Consider the following 21,572-nt stretch of genomic DNA (forward strand, 5'->3'; position numbering starts at 1 on the left):
TGCTCACAAATTAAGAGGCTTTAGAAGTCACTGTTAGACTGTCTTAAATAATCAGTGTTGCAGATGGGAAATGACAAATTATCACACCAGGAGTTTGAAATGGTCGTATTTTGCGGAAAATTATCATACATACCCACTTTGACGTTGCTCAGCACCATCTATTAAAGTAGGAAATTACCGTAGGCCATGTATAGTACATCTCATAATTCCCTTTTACCTTTAAATAAACTAAGAGCACTTTGACGAAAAAAAAACTGCCACAAGCAGATCTGCACTGCACATGGTTGTAAAGAAACTTGTCTGCACATGGTTGTAAAGAAACTTGTGAAGCAAAGTACAACATCAGGGGCAGTACAGTGTTTGTATTGAAAGTAATGGTGGGAATAAGGCACCTCACGATTCCATTATCGTATTTTTCGGACCATAGGGTGCACCGGATTATAAGACGCACTACCGATGAGCTGGTCTATTTTCATACAAAAAGTGCATCAATTCATGAGGCCCCTTAAAGGGGTCATATTATGATTTTTTTTTCTACATTTAAAACACTTCCTTGTGGTCTACATAACATGTAATGGTGGTTGTCTGGTAAAAATGTTGCATAGATTATGTTTTCACAGACCATCTTCAAGTCGCTTTGTGACCGTTTCTTCAGGATGTGCCGTTTTGTGTGCGGGACTTATTTACGTGCCTCCACTGCGACAGCGTCTTCTTCCCGTCATCTTTGTTGTAATGGTCGTTTTTGGTCTACTGAGAAATGTACCTTCTAACTGTACGCTAATTTTTATTAGAATTGGCTACAACAGAGGATGAATGCCCCACAATAAGGGGATGGAAAAAAGGAGGAGGCTTTTTCACTACAAGCGTCAAGGCACAATGGTAGACGCTGGGCACATTTTCGGGACTTACAAGTGTGCAGATCCAAAATACACATCAGCAGATACAAAGAGATAAGAAAAGTTGGTTTAGCAAAAAATTGCGAAACAAAAACACATCCTAATAGGTGCCATTTTGGGTTCTTATACACACACCATAATAATACCTGCATGTTGAAGCACAGTATGCCTGACTATGGTAGCCGCAATGCGTAACTGCCATCTACTGGTCACACTTATCATTACACCATTTACCAAATAAAATCGCTTTGAAGTCGGTTAGCACAACCAGAATCAATTTGTACATTAAGCGCACCCCGGTTATAATCAATTTTGAGAAAATGAAAGGATTTTGAGTGTGCCTTACAGTACGAAAAGTAAAATATGATTTAAAGCAGCAGTAAGTAACTTTTTATCCTTCATAAAATATTTTCCTAACTTTTGGGATGATACACTGACTTAAAAATAGTTGAAAGACACCTCTGTCATGGCCTGAGGGGGTCTGTATGGCTTTCACTGGCACTAAGCAACTTTGAGGAGGCCACACAAAAAACTACAAATGTGCAGACTTACTTTACGGCATACATCACTCCCCCTTTTTCCATTTGTTAAAAAGATGGAAGTCAATGTGAACGCCTTTAGGTCATTAGTGCTATCATGGCCGAAGCTGCAAAACAACCAAAGAAACAAAAAGTTTTGTCTGACGAGACAAAAAAAAGAAATAGGGAGGCTACCCGGGTAAAAAGACAGTCAAAGATCAACATTGGCCCGGCGTTCACTCGCTCGCGTGAGCTCAAAGACAAGGTGGGGTTTTCAACCGATGCTGCCTGGGGTCTGTTCCTGCTAAACTAGTAAGTGACTTCGATCCTCAAATCAAAATAATAATACTAATGTTAGCTATCGGAAATGTGTGTGTTAGCAATAAATAGCCACCAGCTTGATAGTTTGCAGTTCCACACTGACACGACCAGCCATGCAACAAACTCAAAAGTACTGTATAAAGAAAAAATAATGCGATGACTGCAAACCACAAACATAAAGTAAAATATGTAGGTTCCTACTGTGGAAAGATCAGTCACACTGAATCGTTGTGGTATTATCGTGTCAGTTTGTATGTACGAGACAGTAGTTTGACGATTTATGACGCTATACGCTGGTCTTCATGGGAAATGTGGTCTTCCTTCAGACAAAAAACTAACGCTTTGGTCCACTGGCGTGGCCAAAATCAACCAAAACTGAGAGTTCCTAAGTGGGGCTTTAGAGGGCACCTCTAATGCTAATAACATTGGCACCTATTTCATAGTTTTGGACCTAAAAATAATGTTTACAGGTACAATTCTCCTCAAAGCTCCCCCTAAAGTTTCAGCACATTTTGGAACGGCCACAGCTTGTTGATGTTATCCACAGAAGACTGAAGGCAAATTCATGTGTACTGTGTGTTTTGGTAACATCTTAATCCAGAATCACATTATTTTCATGCAAAATTTGAAGGAATTATCAAATATGTCTGCCAGATGCATTGTTGCAGGTTGTAGCAATACAACTAAAGAAGTCCGCCTGCATACATTTCCAAAATGATGGGAATATGAGGAAAGTATGGACCTCTCCAGTCAAATTGACATAATAATGGTATGGTATAAAATAACGGTGTAAAATGGGACGGACCAAGCGAGAGGAGTATAGTTTGCAGTGATCATTTTATTCATTCGGATTTAAAGTTGGATTACATTTTTTTTTTGTCAAAAATCAAGCCAAATGTGATCCCACAAATCAGGACCACTTACAAGGGGAGAAAGACCGAGTCAGAACCAGCTGAAAAAATGGAGAAAGAAGTGCAGACCCTGCGATCAAAAACAAGATAAAAAGAAGGTAATAATAATAATAGTAAAAATTAATTAGATTTATATAGTGCTTTTCAATCAACTAGATACTCAAAGCGCTCACAGAGAAGTGAGAACCCATCATTTATTCACTCCACATTCACAAGCCGCTAGTATTCTATTTTGTGTCCTCTTCTACTGATGTTTTCCTCAAGGGGCTTGGAGTATGAGTAAACACAGGCTACGGTGTCCATGGAATAGGAGATGGATGAGCAGGAACGTTTGGTAATGGCTGTTATTTTATATTTATCTTTTGCTCATGTTATTTTATGTTGTAATGTTAACCGTATCAGTTTTGAAGTTATCATGGATCAGGGTAATAATATTATAATATTATTGTTAATAATATTTACATCCCTTTAGACCAGGGGTGCTCATTACGTCGATCGCGATCTACCGGTCGATCACGATCTACCGGTCGATCACGGAGGGTGTGTCAGTCGATCGCCAGCCAGATATTAAAAAAATAGTCCTAAAAATGAGCGATCATAAATCTTCACTATGACGTCACTTTCGTCACTTGATTGACATTCACGGCACCCGAGGGTCTTCTGAGATGACGCTGGCTGCTGCCAGCTCATTATTAAGAAAAAATTACCGACAGGAAGGCGAGAAACACTTTTTATTTCAACAGACTCTGGCGCCGTACCTGTCATCAAAACTCCAAAGGCCGACTGCACAGTTCCTGCCTTCACAATAAAAGCTCTGCTTCATCCTGCCTGCGCTAAGAGTCTCAGAAAGCTGGCGTGCGCAAGCTACGGAGTTTGCCGCCAATGTATTTCTTGTAAAGTGTGCACTGTATACAAAGGAGTATGGAAGCTGGACAAATAAGATGCCAAAAACCAACCACTTTCATGTGGTATTGGACAGAAAGAAGGACTTTTTTCTCCTCCATTTGAAAATGCGGACGTTATCAGCACCACTGTCTGATTCCTATCAAAGCAAGTCATCAGAATCAGGTAATACACCAACTTATATTCTTGTTTTTATAAAAGAAAGGAATCTATATGTGTTAAACATGCTTGCATTATCTTTAAACACCTTTAACTTGTTAACAATAGTAACTATATGTGTTAAACATGCTTGCATTATCTTTAAACACCTTTAACTTGTTAACAATATTAACTATATGTATTAAACATTCTTGTATCATCATTAAACACCTTTAATTTATTAAAAATATTAACTATATGTGTTAAACATGCTTGCATTATCATTAAACACCTTTAACTTGTTAACAAAAACATATATTTCATAAATAAGTAAATATAAATGATATATATGAATGAGGTAGATCCCCGCGACTTGATCAATTGAAAAGTAGCTCGCCTGCAGAAAAAGTGTGAGCACCCCTGCTTTGGACACACTTTCTATGTGGGGAAATTGGCTCCAGTTCTGGAGATGACGTCAAACCAAAAGGGGGCAGCATATCGAGTCTGGCGATGGAAAGAGGGGTTCCAAGTACAGTTAGTTATCTACCGATTACTCAAAAACTGATTGATATCATGGGAAATGACTGTCAGATTAATTAGTACTTACAAAAATTACATAAAGAGGACTTGTTAGTGAAATGTCGGTCACCTGGACACTATGGGCCTGATCTACTAGAGATTTGTGTGTACTCAAACACATACAAACTTGATAGCACAAGCAAAGCTGATGAAGAAATTATTACAATTCCATCAAGTCCCCTTCCACACGTCTTCTGCAGCGTCATGTTCTACTTGTACTCGACCAGGACAAGATCCTCTGAAACGTTTGATTCCCGGGTGGTGGATTTTGTTCCACTTCTTCAAAAATTAGCCAACTTTTGTTCACGTTTGTGTGTGTGTGTGTATGTGTGTGTGTGTCTTTATCGCGTCTGAAAAGTATGTGCAAACTGACAGAGTTACACACATATGTTGTGCTTATCAACATATACGGATTGTCAAAATAATATCAGACATATTGTCTATTCAGCAATATAATGTTATAGCTGCTAGCTAAATTAAGGGGCTGATTAAAACAAATTCAATTGATGCACTTTGGTGTCTGCTGGTGTTTAGTTTTTTAATTACGTGAATTTTTTCACATATAAGATATATTAACATATCTCCTATGTGAAAAAAATGTCTTTCAATATGCATTCTCTTGCATATTCTACTTCACATTCGCAGTGAGTGCCACAGCCAGCTCCCAAGAGCACACATTAGGTTTCAATGTAGATGCTTTTGAAATATCCATAACATATCCATACAATGTGGTACATGTCTGCTGCATGTTTGAAAACACAGCAAAACGCCACAGGTAAGAGCATTATAACATGAATGTGCAGTAAATGAGTGTCTCCCTGGCGATGCCCCGTATAATACAAGCAAAATACTCATTTAAATAAGGCAGTCTGCACCACTATAATTGCACACAGTCTTAGTAAATCACATGCAACATGCCCACTAATAGTACACTCAATTGCGCATATTATTTGGATCTTAGTAAACTGGACCCTATTGGGTCCTTTAAGTCTGCAGTCTGAGGGTTTAAATGCAGGGAAACTAATGGTGAATTACTAGGTTCGGACTTTGGTGTTTTCCATCACACCATATTTGATACAAGCCTGGCAGGACAGCCGAGAAATTAAATTCCATCTGGCGTTGTCCTTGACTCTCCTTCACACGCACACCCATTAAAATGCACTTAATTGCATCGATGATTTAATAAGTGTGTCCTGTCTATAAGCGACACACATTTTCAGTCACAAGATGCTGTAGCTCCAACTTATGAATATATATGTTGTACAGCACTTAGAAAGAAAAAAAAGTTTGGTAATTTACTGTAATTTAAAATGTTGTAAACAACAATAAAGTTTGCCTTTGGTAAAAAAAAAAAAAAAAAAAAAATCAAAGCAATATAGTGTTTCTGCATTAGAAAAATAGTAAATATCAAGATTGTGATGCTATATATTGCATTGTAATATTGGTATCTGATATTGATCGGTATGTAATTAAACCAGAAAAAGATCGATAGGAGGGGTGCTTGTGAAATAAGATGAAGTTACACTCACAATAGGTTGGTATTGCTGTACAATATAATGGCGCCACTATTTCACGGGAGTTGCAAGTGGAGGTTTCAGTTCCTGCTGAGAAGGCTTTTAAAATATTTATGTGTTGCTACTGTAACACTTGGCCATTAACAAATAATGATGACGTTCATGATAGCTGTGAGCAACCCAGCGATTTTAGTTTTCACCTATCACGCAAAAAAAAAAAAAAAATCAGTGACTGTATTGCACAAAGTAAAGATTAATTAAATCCTTTACTTCCCAAAGATGGCACATGCAAGTGAAAGATAGATGCATCCAGAGCACTAAGACAGAGAGGAGGATTAGAGGAGGAGGAAGAAACAACTAATGGCCAGATGAAGAGCAAAGGTCCTGCACTGGTCACGTCTCGGCCAGGTGGGAGGATGAAGACAGTGTAAAAATGGAAAGCAAAGGGGCATCATGGGAGTGAGGAGCAGTAAGGTTTGTGGATGAGGTCAGCCTGTTAGTACAGGAAACAGTTTAGGCTGCAAAACAACTACAGAATATCGGAAATACTGAACATAAAAAGAAAGATCCTAGGTGTTACGACAGTAACTAAAAAATAAAATGAGAAGGGGGAAAAAGGCTTAAGTTGAAAATAGTTGAACATTTATTATGAGAAAACCGACAGGAAGAGATGGATTTCAGAAAAAAAAGTTGTTCAGGGGAATGTGTGAGCAAGATGGTCACGGAAGGATAATTCATATTTAGACAGCTCCCCACTGCACTCAACTCGGCTTCTGCACACATAACTTGGTGCATCCATTAGTTCGACTAATTCCCTTCGCCATCTGCCGTGCAATTTCAGATGTGCTCCTGCAGCCGGGGAAAAGGTTCAGGACTTTGGGGGTAGGTATGTTGATTGGAAAAATGTGAGATTAATTGACTTAATTGAGTTACCTGATGTTTGTAGAACTCAACACTGGAAGTCCCAACAGGACATCAGCTGGAGAAAGTGTGATCCCACCAGACAGAACATTTGCAAGCAGGTGTATATTCCCCTTGTATGAAGTGCAGCCTATTTCTATTGACTCTGTTTTACTTTTATGTACTACAAATGGAGGACAAGAATGGTGTTCTTACCTTCATAAGATGCTTTAAATCCATGAGCACTTACTGCAAAGTCACTGGTAAGCCTCAGGGAAAAGATTGAGCTTGTACTGGTAACAGGTGAGGGAATGCTAAATCCTGTTAACCTGTGGATGAAAGAGAGACACTTCAGTACCAAAGAATGAGTACACTTATAAGATACAATGCAACATACGCTTACGAGTACCTCAGCGCACAAGTCTGGCCCGGTAATGACACCAGACTTGTCCCCCGGGTTCAGTTCAAAACTTGGGAGAAAACCTTTTTTGCATCAAATTCCTAAAAACACAAGAGCGCTCCTGTTGTATAGAGCAGTGTTTTTCAACCACTGTGGTGCGGCACACTAGTGTGCCTTGAGATATTGTCTGGTGTGCCGTGGGAGATTATGTAATTTCACCTATTTGGGTTAAAAATATTTTTTGCAAACCAGTAATAATAATCTGCAAAAGTGCCGCTGTTGAGTGTCGGTGCTGTCTAAAGCTCGGCAGAGTAGTCATTTTATACTCGTCCATATCAGTAGGTGGCAGCAAGGAGCTAATTGCTTTGTAGATGGCGGGAACATGGTTTGTCGTGATGACAATATGCAGGTAAATAGGTATCTAATGCTTAAACCAAAAATAAACAAAAGGCGAGTGCCAATAAGAAAAGGCATTGAAGCTTAGGGAGGGCTATGCAAAACGAAACTAAAACTGAACTGGTTGCAAAGTAAACAAACACAGAATGCTGGACGACAGCAAAGACTTACAGCATGTGGAGCAGACGGCGTCCACAAAGTACATCCGAACATGACATGACAATCAACAATGTCCCCGCGAAGAAGGATAGCGACAACTTAAATAGCCTTGATTGCTAACACCAAGCAGGTGCGGGGAATAGCGCTCAAGGAAGACATGAAACTGCTACAGGAAAATACCAACAAAACAGGAAGAGCCAAAATAGGAACTAAAACACTACACACAGGAAGACACCAATAAACTCCAAATAAGTCACGGCGTGATATGACAGGTCGTGACAGTACTTTGAGATAAGAGCTATAGTGATGCATGGTTGGTTATGGTTTGAATTCATACCCAACACTTGCGAGAACAACTTTTTATTGTCAATATCGGCTACTGAGTTTAATTTTTTTATGTTTTCTGCTGGTGGTGTGCCTCTGCATTTTTTCAATGAAAAAAATGTGCCTTGGCTCAAAAAAGGTTGAAAAACACTGGTATAGAGGAACTTTAACTAGTGTAAACACATAGGCAGATCCTTGCATTGACATTTTAACTTCCTAAATGCTGGTGTGTATTTTGCATAACAGGGTTATTTTTTTCTGAAATTTGTAACCAACACAAAATAAATATCCCCAAAACGAATCTCCACTACAGAGGATGACGGTTCTCACAATAAGTATAATAGTGAAGTGTTCCAATATCCATTTCTCTGATGATGCAATTGTTGATGACTGAAGTGTTGATACCAACCAAACCTAACCCCCCCCCCACCGCCCCCCTCCATATCCCACACCCCGGATTGTACATAATGTAAATAAATCAATGTAAATACTCTGATATTTATCTTGTGTGATGACTGTATTATGATGATAGTATATATCTGTATCATGAATCAATTTAAGTGGACCCCGACTTCAATTGTACGGAATATGTACTTCACTGTGCAATCTACTAATAAAAGTTTCAATCAATCTATCAATCACAGTGAGAAATCTGTGTCATATTGTGTTGCTTTAATCTGTTGCTTGGTGTGTGGGTACCTTGATTTGTGTGGCGGCGAACAGCGGAGTTGTGTTTTTTTATTCATGAACACATGGTAAAAGTGCAATTTGATGAATGAAAAAAGAATGAAGGTTATGATAGAGTGTATTTGGCAGAAAATGTGTTATCAAACTAATGAATAAATTACTTAATTACGAAAACAATCGATAGCTACAGCCACAGTACATTTTATTGTACTGTTTGATACAATATTTGTTGTCTAGAAGTTTAGTTTTTTGTTTTATAAAAAGCATGTTACATGTTAAATGTGTGCTTTGTTAGGGGGCCCAGCACAAATGTATTTAATTTTGATTCATTTTAATGGGAAACATTGGTTTGAGATACGGTTATTTTGAGTTACGAGCTCCGTCACAGAACTGATTAAACTCATAAACCAATGTAGCACTGCAGGGTTTCTGTTATGACCTGGCAGCCCTGCTGCCGCATTTTTTGTTGTTGTTGCCTGGTGCCTGGTTTCTGGGTCACGGGGCGTCGCCACCTACATTCAAACATGTTACTCATTTCCTCCTGACTACTTAAGCTCTCCAGTTCCTTCACTCGGCGCCAGTAGATTTCCTGATGGTTCACCCTTCCAGTCAAATACATCTCAATCAATCAATTTCAATCAATTATATTTTATATAGCGCTTTTCTCTAGTGACTCAAAGCACTTTACATAGTGAAACCCAATATCTAAGTTACATTTAAACCAGTGTGGGTGGCACTGAGAGCAGGTGGGTGAAGTGCCTTGCCCAAGGACACAACGGCAGTGACTAGGATGGCGGAAGCGGGCATCGAACCTGCAACCCTCAAGTTGCTGGCACGGCCGCTCTACCAACCGAGCTATACCGCCCTCTGTTTTGGCAGCACTCACGTTTCCTGTTGTATGTGGCTCAGTCCCAGGGTCGCTGTGTTGTGTTATTTGTTACTTCTTCACACCTTAAGTGTGCTATTTCTGTTCATCACACTTTAAGTGTGCATCATTAGTTATTTTGTCCTTACTCCTTTTTTTTGAGTGCTCTTTTTGTTATTATTTTTATTCATTTTTCTGTTCTGCGTTGGGGTCTTACTAAATGGATGGTGTCAATTTTTCCCTTAACATAATTGCTGGTGGCGCCCCGCCGCGGCAAAATAAAAGCCACCATACCTTAAAAATGAGGGCATTTTTTTAACGTGAAATCAAATGTAAGTAATATATTGAATGAATGGATATAACCTATTATTTGTGAACTATTGATTAGTGATGCATTGAAAATTCGGCCCCGGAAAAAATACTTTGTTCACCGAAACTGGATGTTGTGATGACGTAAGCAATACACACACGACTGTTTGAAGTGGCGGCAACATGTCTGCAATGTGGATGTGATGCTTCAACATATCCAAGATATACTGTATAATCTACAAAATGTGCAAATATTAAAAGGACAGAAAATACAGTTGGAGCTGCAGCTCTGCTGATCGTTGCGGACATCGAGTGACAGACATAAAGAGTCTCCAAACACAAGTACGGTCTCTAATAACACCAGAAACAGATGCTAGATGTATTGCTAGTTGTTTTTAGTAAATAATGGGTCACCAAAAGGATTGGAGAAGTCCCTAGAAACTTAAAAAATTCTCAGGAAAAGTACATTAAGCGGCAACAGTTTCAACGATAGAGGAAAAATTATATGTTAACACTAAGTAATAGGGAGGTAACGGTATTTTAGATACCGCAGTATTGTGGTTTCAAATGTTATCAATATTGCGTGGGTGTATGAAACGAAAACTTGGTTAGTGTAGTTTTTTTCTAGCACTTTTGATATAAACTGCATATCCCAGAATTCGCTGCGCAGCGCGGGACCGCAATCTGGTGGTGTTGAGCGCCGTAAAAGGGAGAGAATGAGGAAGAGAATGAGGAAGCAAAAGGTGACGTGTGTTCCACTTTGTAGTACATAAGAGGAATCAGTTTTTTTCAAAATCCTAAAAACGGTTCGAGTTAGGTTGCTAACAAACAGACAAATAAACCCTGGCAAAAACATAACCTCTGTGGCAAAGGTAATAAAGCATGCCTTGTTTGTCTTGAGCGTTCCAAGCCAAAACAGACTTGGTCAAGGCGCGCCTTTTTGAGGGAAAGCACATGCTCCAGCTTCCTCCCACCTCCAAAGACATGCACCTGGGGATGGATTGATTGGCAACACTAAATTGGCCCTAGTGTGTAAATGTGAGTGGGAATGTTGTCTGTCTATCTGTGTCGGCCCTGCGATGAGGTGGCGACTTGTCCAAGGTGTACGCCGCCTTCCGCCCGAATGCAGTTGAGATAGGCTCCAGCACCCCACAGCAACCCCGAACGGGATAAGCGTTAGAAAATGGATGGATGGAAGGACACGTTAAGGATTATCAGACGATTTCCGTGAAAAAATTAAGAGATCGGCCATTGCTGATAAATGCCTTTTAATGCCGATCACAAACGCCAATCTTCTCTGGCTATAAGGTAGCTAGAAGCTAATTATATGCCTCCATACACAGTGGGAAGCTGCTCCAATAAATAAATAAACTTTATTCCTTAAATTTTAGGTATCGTTTTCAAGTATTATTATTACTGGAGGACCAGGCCAAAGCTCGATTTAAATAACATCTTGAGATAAGTGCTTAGTAAAGTTTAAGAAGTGTAGATGGAACCACTTTGCAGCAATAAGTAAGCAGATATTAACATAAAATGAACAAGTAAAATATTAAGAGTTTGAGAAATGACAATATAACAGCAACTGGTGGTGTGTCAGCATTGTCGCAGTCAGTACACTGTGCGAAAGAGGGAAATCGGATCGATCAATAAATTCGATGTTAAGGGTAATATCAGTATGTGATTGATATGAGAGTAATCAGATGTATATTTTTATAGTACTAAAATATTTTTTTTGTTGTTCAAATTAATTTTTACAAACAAAGGGAATGATTCCCTGAATAAAGGAAAACTCATAAGCGACTTGTCCAGGGTGTACCCCGCCTTCCGCCCGATTGTAGTTGAGATAGGCTCCAGCGCCCCCAGCGACCCCGAAGGGAATAAGCGGTAGAAAATGGATGGATGGATGGATTCCTGCCACTTCATTTTACACTCTATGGCATTTTTACCAAGCTTTTTTTTTGGGACATATACCACAATTATATTGTACCTGGAGATTTTGATAACTTTACATTCCTACTAATTAATAGTAACACAAATGTGTTTGAAAATGTAATATATATTTTAAAGCCTTTTTGAAGAAAAAACATGCATCATCAAAGATTATGCAAATTTTATGGTAACATCATATTGACCATGCCCTCACAACGCCCATAGCAACGCCCCCATTGCTATGGCGTTATAACTGTGTCATAATGTTGAGGTCGCAAAGGCAGATATTGAGAAGAGAAAAATATGTTTTGCAAGCACAGACATTTTGAAAATAAATTATACTCACGCGAAAAATATTTTTTTGAGGAAATATAAATGTATTTTGTGCACAATAAAAGTGTTTGCTTGTTTGCTATTATCTATATTAGCACTCAATAATTACTGCTGACTGACACAAATACAACTCTGTGTGTCTAAACTTGCACGAGCGCAAAGCAGAAATTTGAGCGAGTGTCGAAAAACAAGTTGAATGCGCAGAAGAGTGAGAGGGGGCACGAGAGAGCGCATCCGTCTGACTGCAGACAGCACTATTTATTGAGTGTTAATTTGGATAATAGCGCACAAGCAAACACTTTTACTGTGCACAAAATACATTTATATCCGCTCAAAAAGAAATAGTTTCATTTATTTTCAAAATATAACCTCCGTTCTTGCAAAACATATTTTTCTGTCCTCAAAATCTGCCTTTGCAACCTCAACATTAAGACACAAATATAATGCCATACATCACCACAGTGAGAGAAGCCCTGTACTGTACAACCCAAACGATTGCATTGAATTGTATTCGGTTAAACAAAAGCGGTCTGATGCCACCAATTGTTGATGTTAAAATAATACTGACCTCACACCATAAGTGACACTCTACCCATTGTGTTTAATCAAACGCAGCAACCTTTTAATACACGTGTAATTTGTCGGCCATTAGAGAATTAAACCCATGCAAGAACCCACCCTATTGCTGCATGGTGTTTGAGAACAGGGATGTGCATTGTAACAGACTGCTTCATTACTGCATTTAAAATTAGGTAGGGGTCCAAACAAATCCATTTACTTTCACGACGTCGTAAACAAGATGTGTTGCTGGCCATTCCTCAGCAGCACTTGCTGATGTTCTATCGACCCTCCACTGCTCTAAGTCAGCCTGTGTAGCATGGGCAGAACTTCGGCATGAAACAAAATGTCTCCTTCACTATTGGCATCTTGTTTTTCTACGTGCAGTTTTTTCTTGCTAATTTGGGTGCCATTTGTGTTACCAACCCTGAGCTCCAAAGTCAGCCAGGTGAATAATGGCTGCAGTAGGCCAAATGTGTGCGTGGGGAGGGACGACAACAGGCTCCTCCTGTGACAACAAGGTGGTGTGTATTTACAGCTTCAATAGAGTTTCCAATTACAGCACAGTTCAAAGTGGTAATTCATGCTGTAAACAATTATTCTTTGTCCAACGTACAGTACAGCAGACAGATATTAAAACAGGCATTGAATAGAATCCTGTATTTAGGAAGAAATGTGTTCCTACACATAAAGGTAATAAAACATGAAACTGAGTGCATCAGGAAAAAGTTAAAAATGCCAAAATGTTAGACACATTGTTATATACAATATGTTTTGATCCTTACTGGTTGTATGTACACATGTTGATTCAATGTCAAAACTGTGTGGCATCCATCCACATACTATGCAGTGTAAGATTGAAAGAATGGGACACATTTAGGCAGCACGGTGGGCCAGGGGTTAGTGCATGTGCCTCACAATACGCGGTTCGATCCCGGGCTCTTTCTGTGCGGAGTTTGCATGTTCTCCCCGTGACTGTGTGGGTTCCCTCCGGGTGCTCCGGCTTCCTCCCACCTCCAAAGACATGCACCTGGGGATAGGTTGATTGGCAATACTAAATTGGCCCTAGTGTGTGAATGTTGTCTGTCTATCTGTGTGGGCCTGCGATGAGGTGGGGACTTGTCCAGGGTGTACGCCGCCTTCCACCCGAATGCAGCTGCGATAGGCTCCAGCACACCACCGCGACCCCGAACGGGATAAGCGGTAGAAAATGGATGAATGGATGGATAGATTTAGGACTATCAGACAATTTCCGTGAAAAAATTAAGAGATCGGCCATTGCTGATAAATGTCTTTTAATGCCGATCACAAAAGGCGCTCTTCTCTGGCTATCATCAATCATCAATCAATCAATGTTTATTTATATAGCCCTAAATCAAAAGTGTCTCAAAGGGTTGCACAAGCCACAACGACATCCTCGGTACAGAGCCCACATAAGGGCAAGGAAAAAAATCACCCCAGTGGGACGTCGATGTGAATGACTATGAGAAACCTTGGAGAGGACCGCATATGTGGGTAACACCCCCCCTCTAGGGGAGACCGAAAGCAATGGATGTCGAATGGGTCTGACATAATATTGTGAAAGTCCAGTCCATAGTGGATCCAACATATCAGTGAAAGTCCAGTCCACAGTGGATCCAACATAACAGCGAGAGACCAGTCCATAGTGAGGCCAGCAGGAAACCATCCCGAGCGGAGACGGGTCAGCAGCGCAGAAATGTCCCCAACCGATGCACAGGCGAGCGGTCCACCCCGGGTCCCGACCCTGGACAGCCAGCACTTCATCCATGGCCACCGGACCTGTGTGTCTCCCCCTCCACAGGGGGGAGGGGGGCAGAGGAGAAATAAAAGAAACGGCAGATCAACTCTAAAAAGGGGGTCTATTTAAAGGCTAGAGTATACAAATGAGTTTTAAGATGGGACTTAAATGCTTCTACTGAGGTAGCATCTCTAACTGTTACCGGGAGGGCATTCCATAGTACTGGAGCCCAAATAGAAAACGCTATATAGCCCACAGACTTTTTTTGGGCTCTGCGAATCACCAATAAGCCGGAATTGTGATGACCGGGTCGCATCGTGATGCGGGGTTTTCTTCTCTCAGGATGCAACGGACTTCGGACACAGCGTGCAGGTAGGAAATTATTTATTTAAGACATAAATCAGACAGGAACAAAGAAAAACGTGCTCATAGCACTTCAGGCAAAAACTAAATGGGCTAGTGTGGGAGCTAGCAAGTAAAAAGAGCCTAGCATGGAAGCTAGCAGGTACAGAACAGGGAACAAAAGTCGTCATCTGTTGCAAAAAGCAAATTAGGAAGCCAGACCGAGTGAGGCCAGGGCATAGACTAAATAACCCTCTGATTAGTGCCCGGACAACAGGTGAGCGTCCCGAACACTAACCAGAGGCAGGTGAGTGCAATCTGCAGTCATGGCAACTAAAACAAACACAATCAAGAGGTGCTGAAAACACAAGTGACTAGTAAACGTAAACAGACTATGATCCGGGCAGCGGATCATAACAGGAGTTCTTTGAATGCAGATTTCTTGTCGGGACATATGGTACAATACAATCGGCAAGATAGGCTGGAGCTAGACCGTGTAGTATTTTATACGTAAGTAGTAAAACCTTAAAGTCACATCTTAAGTGCACAGGAAGCCAGTGCAGGTGAGCCAGTATAGGCGTAATATGATCAAACTTTCTTGTTCTTGTCAAAAGTCTAGCAGCCGCATTTTGTACCAACTGCAATCTTTTAATGCTAGACATAGGGAGACCCGAAAATAATACGTTACAGTAATCGAGACGAGACGTAACCAACGCATAAATAATGATCTCAGCGTCGCTAGTGGACAAAATGGAACAGATTTTAGCGATATTACGGAGATGAAAGAAGGCCGTTTTAGTAACACTTTTAATGTGTGACTCAAACGAGAGAGTTGGGTCGAAGATAATACCCAAATTCTTTACTGAGTCTCTTTGTGTAATTTTTTGTTTGTCAAATGTTAAGGTGGTATTATTAAATAAATGTTGGTGTCTAGCAGAACCGATAATCAGCATTTCCGTTTTCTTGGCTTTGATTTGCAAAAAGTTAGCGGACATCCATTGTTTAATTTCATTAAGACACGCCTCCAGCTGACTACAATCCGGCGTGTTGGTCAGCTTTAGGGGCATGTAGAGTTGGGTGTCATCAGCATAACAGTGAAAGCTAACACCGTATTTGCGTATGATGTCGCCTAGATATTCAAGAGTGCAGGGCCAAGAACCGAACCCTGGGGAACTCCGCACGTTACCTTAACATAGTCCGATGTCACATTGTTATGGGAGACGCACTGCATCCTGTCAGTAAGATAAGAGTTAAACCAAGACAAGGCTAAGTCTGACATACCAATACGTGTTTTGATACGCTCTAATAAAATATTATGATCGACGGTATGGAAAGCAGCGCTAAGATCAAGAAGCAGCAACATAGATGACGCATCAGAATCCATCGTTAGCAATATATCATTAGTCATTTTTGCGAGGGCTGTCTCCGTAGAGTGATTTGCCCTGAAACCGGATTGAAAAGGTTCACAGAGATTGTTAGACACTAAGTGTTCATTTAGCTGCTGTGCAACAATTTTTTCGAGGATTTTCAAAATAAAGGGAAGGTGGGACACCGGTCGGTAGTTTACCATGAGGTCAGGATCGAGGTTAGGTCTTTTGAGCAGAGGATGAATAACCGCTTTTTTGAATGCTAGAAGAACAGTGCCAGAGGAAAGTGATACGTTTATAATATTTAGCACTGATGGACCTTATAATACAAAAAGCTCCTTGATAAGTTTCCCAGGAAGTGGGTCAAGTAAACATGTTTGTTTTATCCCACTTACACGCCGTAATAATTCCTCTAATTTTATTTCATCAAAAAGAGAGAGACTGTTTTGGAGGGCAGTATCCGTCGTATATACAGTCGTATCTGTGTTAATAGAACCCAGTTGTAGCTGGGATGCGTTGTCTTTAATCTCCTTTCTAATGAGTTTCATTTTCCTATTAAAGAAATTCATAAAGTCATCTGCCGAGTGGGTGGAGCTACTGGGAGGAGTCCCTTGTTGGGTTAGCGATGCTACTGTACTAAACAAAAATTTAGGATCGTTTTTGTTGAGGCGGATGAGATTTGAGTAATATTTAGCTTTAGCTAAGGTAAGCATGCGTTTATAAGTTATTAAACTATCAGGTGGCTAGAAGCTAATTATATGCCTCCATACACAGTGGGAAGCTGCTCCAATTAACAAATAAACTTTATTCCTTAAATCTTAGGTATCGTTTTCAAGTATTATTTTTACTGGAGGACCAGGCCAAATTAAGCAAAGCTCCCTTTAAATAACATCTTGAGATAAATGCTTAGTAAAGTTTAAGAAGTGTAGATGGAACCACTTTGTAGCATTAAGTAAGCAGATATTAACATGAAATGAACAAGTAAAAATAATAAGAGTGTGAGAAATGTTAATATAACAGCAACTGGTGGTGTGTCAGCATTGTTGCAGTCAGTACACTGTGCGAAAGAAGAAAATCGGATCGACCAATACATTTTTACAAACAAAGGGAATAATTCCCTGAATAAAGGAAAACTCAGAAGGCAAAATCCCAAGATTTCAAATTAGTTACTTTTGTTTGGTTGTTGTGTACTATTGACTTTGTTTTGCTCAAACACTTGTATGTAATAAAGGAGAATAAGGAAGTAGTTTAAATATTGTGTTGATATTGTTAAAACTGGCAATAGCACTCAACATAAATACATTTAAAAATGTATAGTTAATACATGTGATCTGTATTGGTATCGGCCAATCTCACTTATGAATAATCAGAAGCATAAAACCTTGAACGGAACATCCGGAGCACAAATACTTTCCTCTGCAGTCACACAAAAAAGCAAACATACAGATGCACCATGCATTCCAATCAAAGTTTGAGGAGAAAGAGAATTTAAAGAAAAAAATAATACTTGGCCGTGAAGATAGAGGAAAAGAACAGAGCAATCAGTGAGTGCAATGAGCACGCTCCATTGCACCCACCCACCAGAAGGACTGTAATGCATTAAAACACAATACTAAAAAGCACTGACCTGCAATGTAATAACAGGAGATAATGATTTTGTTTGAATTATTTAGTACATTAATCCAAAAGTTATGCAAACTCATTAGAGTGTGCTGCAGGAGTGATTACCATGACAACATGAACAAAAGATGGGCTATTGGCAGGGAGAAGCAAATGCAGTGTTATACAGCACTGTGTGCGGTCATGTGATGAATTAGGGCTGATGAGCTCAAGCCTTTGCACTTAAGTCCCCTCTTTACACCTGTCTACCTGAAATAAAAGCAATATATTTACACATGGCCACAGTTGAGGAGGATAAATTGCTTGAAAAAAAGCTTAGCCTTGACAATCTGGACCTCAACCCTAACAACCAAAGTCTGAGCAGAATAATCTCTTCTTAGGTTGCAGCCTTGTCATTCGGACGTCAAACAGCAAGGGACTGGGGATGTCATGGAGATAACGTACACAAGGCAAAGATGAAGGGCATTGCTAATCAACTGGAGGCCTAGGTTCAGTTCAAAACTTGGGAGCATTTTTTTTTTTGCAGCTAATAGGTTGTATTCCGTCAGGTGACATTTAAACAGAAGTAAACGAAGTGGCGGGCCACCAAACCAATATGGCTACTGTACAACAAACTGAGTGCGAACCAACTCAGAATTCAAAAGACCTAGATCTTACCAATAAAAGCAGATACGAGCAAAAAAAAATCAAACTATGCAATGGAATCTATACCTATATTTTATTAGTTATTAGTTTTTTGGGGGGGTTTACTAGTTTAATATTATTTAATTGGTCAGTGGTCAACAAAATAAACAAAAATTATTTTACATCCATAAATGTATTAATTGACAATTTTACAGATTGAAAGGGATTAGGCTGAAGTTAAGCACATATTTCGGCTAACCCTATTAACAAACTCTAACACAAGCTGTAACAAAACCAGGAGACACCAGGCTCTGATCTGGAGCTTCATATTACGAATACTAGTTGTACACAGCATAAAAACTGTTCAAAAAAATGTCCAGACATATTGAACTATCTGGTGCTCCAGACATCATTCTACTCAACAAATCAGATAAAAACTTGGAAAAGAATGGCGGTCTACAATTTCTTTGTGTGTGGCTGGGTCAAGGAAATTGGTATCAAGACTCTCAGATAAACGATACATCGTTTTTGCTCAAATAAAATTGCATTTTATGATCTAACTTTGCGTCTACAGCCGTGTTTGTTGCCTTATTGCTGCTACACACGAGTATGTGTGTTTTTCCTCGTCTTTATCAAAACCGGCGGATGTCCGGAGTACCCTGAGGAGAGTGAAGCCCCGGAAAGCAGCTGGACCTGATGACATTCCGGGCAGGGTGTTTAAGGGATGTGCAGACCAGCTGGCTGGGGTTCTCACAGACATCTTTAATACCTCGCTGACCCAGGCTGTGGTACCATCATGTTTTAAGATGGCCACAATCATTCCAGTGACTAAAAAACCCACAATCTCCTCCCTCAATGATTATCGCCCCGTGGCACGCACCCCCATCATAATGAAGTGCTTCGAGAGGCTGGTAAAGGAACACATTGTATCCAGACTTCCCCCCACATTCGACCCCTACCAGTTTGCTTCTCGCCCTAACCGCTCCACAGAGGACGCCATCTCGTCTGCACTCCACCTGAGCTTAGAACATCTGGAAGGAAAGGACACACACGTGCGGATGTAGTTTCTGGACTTCAGCTTGGAGTTCAACACCATCATTCCGCAGCACTTGGTGAGCAAACTGGCCCCCCTTGGATTCAGTAACCCCCTATGCAACTGGCTGCTTGACTTCCTCACAGACAGACCCCAATCTGTGAGAGTGGGCAACAACACTTCCAGTGCCATCTCCCTGAGCACCGGCTCCCCCCAGGGCTGCGTCCTGAGTCCGCTGCTGTTCACATTGATGACCCATGACTGCTGCGCCAGGTCCACTGCTAACCACATTGTGAAGTATGCGGACGACACAACAGTAGTGGTCCTCATCCGTGACAACAACGACATGGACTACAGGGAGGAGGTGAAACATCTGGTTGACTGGTGCAGTACCAACAACCTGGTCCTGAACGTCGACAAGACCAAGGATATTATCGTCGACTTCAGGAGGCACTAATCCAGCCACACTCCACTCTTCATCAACGCCACAGCAGTGGAAATCGTAAGCAGCACCAAGTTCCTGGGGGTGCAGATAACTGACAATATGACCTGGTCCCTACACAATGGAGCTCTTGTAAAAAGAGCTCAGCAGCGCATGCACTTTTTGTGTCGGATGAAAAGAGCACAGCTGCCTGCCTCCATTCTTACCACATTCTACAGAGGCACTATAGAGAGCCTACGGACCAACTGCATCTCTGTCTGGACTGGAGCCTGCAATGCCTCAGACTGGAAGTCTCTGCAGAGAGTGGTGAGGACGGCGCAAAAGATAATCAGGACTCCTCTTCTTCCTATCCAGGAAATCTCAAAAAGCCGCTGCCTGACCAGGGCTCAGAAAATCTGTAGAGACTCCTTCCACCCCAACAAGGACTGTTTTCACTGCTGGACTCTAGAAAGAGGTTATGCAGCCTCCACAGCAGAACCTCCAGGTTCTGTAACAGAAGGCACCACCTTAAGTCCTCTCCTTTTTGGCAGTTAATTGTTTTTTTCATAAAGTGACTTATGTAACCAATGTGTTGCTGTAGCGTATTTACTTCAGATGCAGTCAGTAAACATTTGTTTAACTTATTTACTTATACTAGCAGTGTTACTTCAAGGTTCCCTTTTAGGTCCTCTCTTTTTCATCATCTGGGCTATTCAACTGGTGGCCCCCGAGTTTAGTTCAAAAACCTTGAGGGAGACTTACAAACCCCGTTTCCATATGAGTTGGGAAATTGTGTTAGATGTAAATATAAACGGAATACAATGATTCGCAAATCATTTTCAACCCATATTCAGTTGAATATGCTACAAAGACAACATATTTGATGTTCAAACTGATAAACGTTTTTTTTTTTTGCAAATAATCACTAACTTTAGAATTTGATGCCAGCAACATGTGATAAAGAAGTTGGGAAAGGTGGCAATAAATACTGATAATGTTGAGGAATGCTCATCAAACACTTATTTGGAACATCCCACAGGTGAACAGGCAAATTGGGAACAGGTGGGTGCCATGATTGGGTATAAAAGTAGATTCCATGAAATGCTCAGTCATTCACAAACAAGGATGGGGCGAGGGTCACCACTTTGTCAACAAATGCGTGAACAAATTGTTGAACAGTTTAAGAAAAACCTCTCTCAACCAGCTATTGCAAGGAATGCAGGGATTTCACCATCTACGGTCCGTAATACCATCAAAGGGTTCAGAAAATCTGGAAAAATCACTGCACGTGAGCAGCTAAGCCTTGACCTTCGATCCCTCAGGTCACAGCATCAACAAGCGACATCAGTGTGTAAAGGATATCACCACATGGGCTCAGGAACACTTCAGAAACCCACTGTCAGTAACTACAGTTGGTCGCTACATCTGTAAGTGCAAGTTAAACCTCTCCTATTCAAGGCGAAAACCGTTTATCAACAACACCCAGAAACGCTGTCGGCTTCGCTGGGCCTGAGCTCATCTAAGATGGACTGATACAAAGTGGAAAAGTGTTCTGTGGTCTGACGAGTCCACATTTCCAATTGTTTTTGGAAACTGTGGACGTCGTGTCCTCCGGACCAAAGAGGAAAAGAACCATCCGGATTGCTATTGCCGCAAAGTTCAAAAGCCAGCATCTGTGATGGTATGGGGGTGTATTAGTACTTACACATCTGTGAAAGCGCCATTAATACTGAAAGGTACATACAGGTTTTGGAGCAACATATGTT

General features: G+C 40.6%; 1 protein-coding gene across 3 annotated transcripts in view; it reads right to left on the reverse strand.

The window, feature by feature from the left end:
• The window catches only part of LOC133660203 (CUB and sushi domain-containing protein 3-like), a 616,484-nt gene that overhangs the window by 487,717 nt on the left and 107,195 nt on the right, over positions 1 to 21,572 (reverse strand). For all 3 annotated transcript variants that reach the window (XM_062063483.1, XM_062063482.1, XM_062063484.1), the window contains exon 3: positions 6,897 to 7,009. In XM_062063483.1, the coding sequence (XP_061919467.1) occupies positions 6,897 to 7,009 (113 nt within the window). The remainder of the gene's footprint in view (positions 1 to 6,896; positions 7,010 to 21,572) is intronic.

Source organism: Entelurus aequoreus, linkage group LG11, assembly GCF_033978785.1.
Source record: "Entelurus aequoreus isolate RoL-2023_Sb linkage group LG11, RoL_Eaeq_v1.1, whole genome shotgun sequence".
Taxonomy (NCBI): domain Eukaryota; kingdom Metazoa; phylum Chordata; class Actinopteri; order Syngnathiformes; family Syngnathidae; genus Entelurus; species Entelurus aequoreus.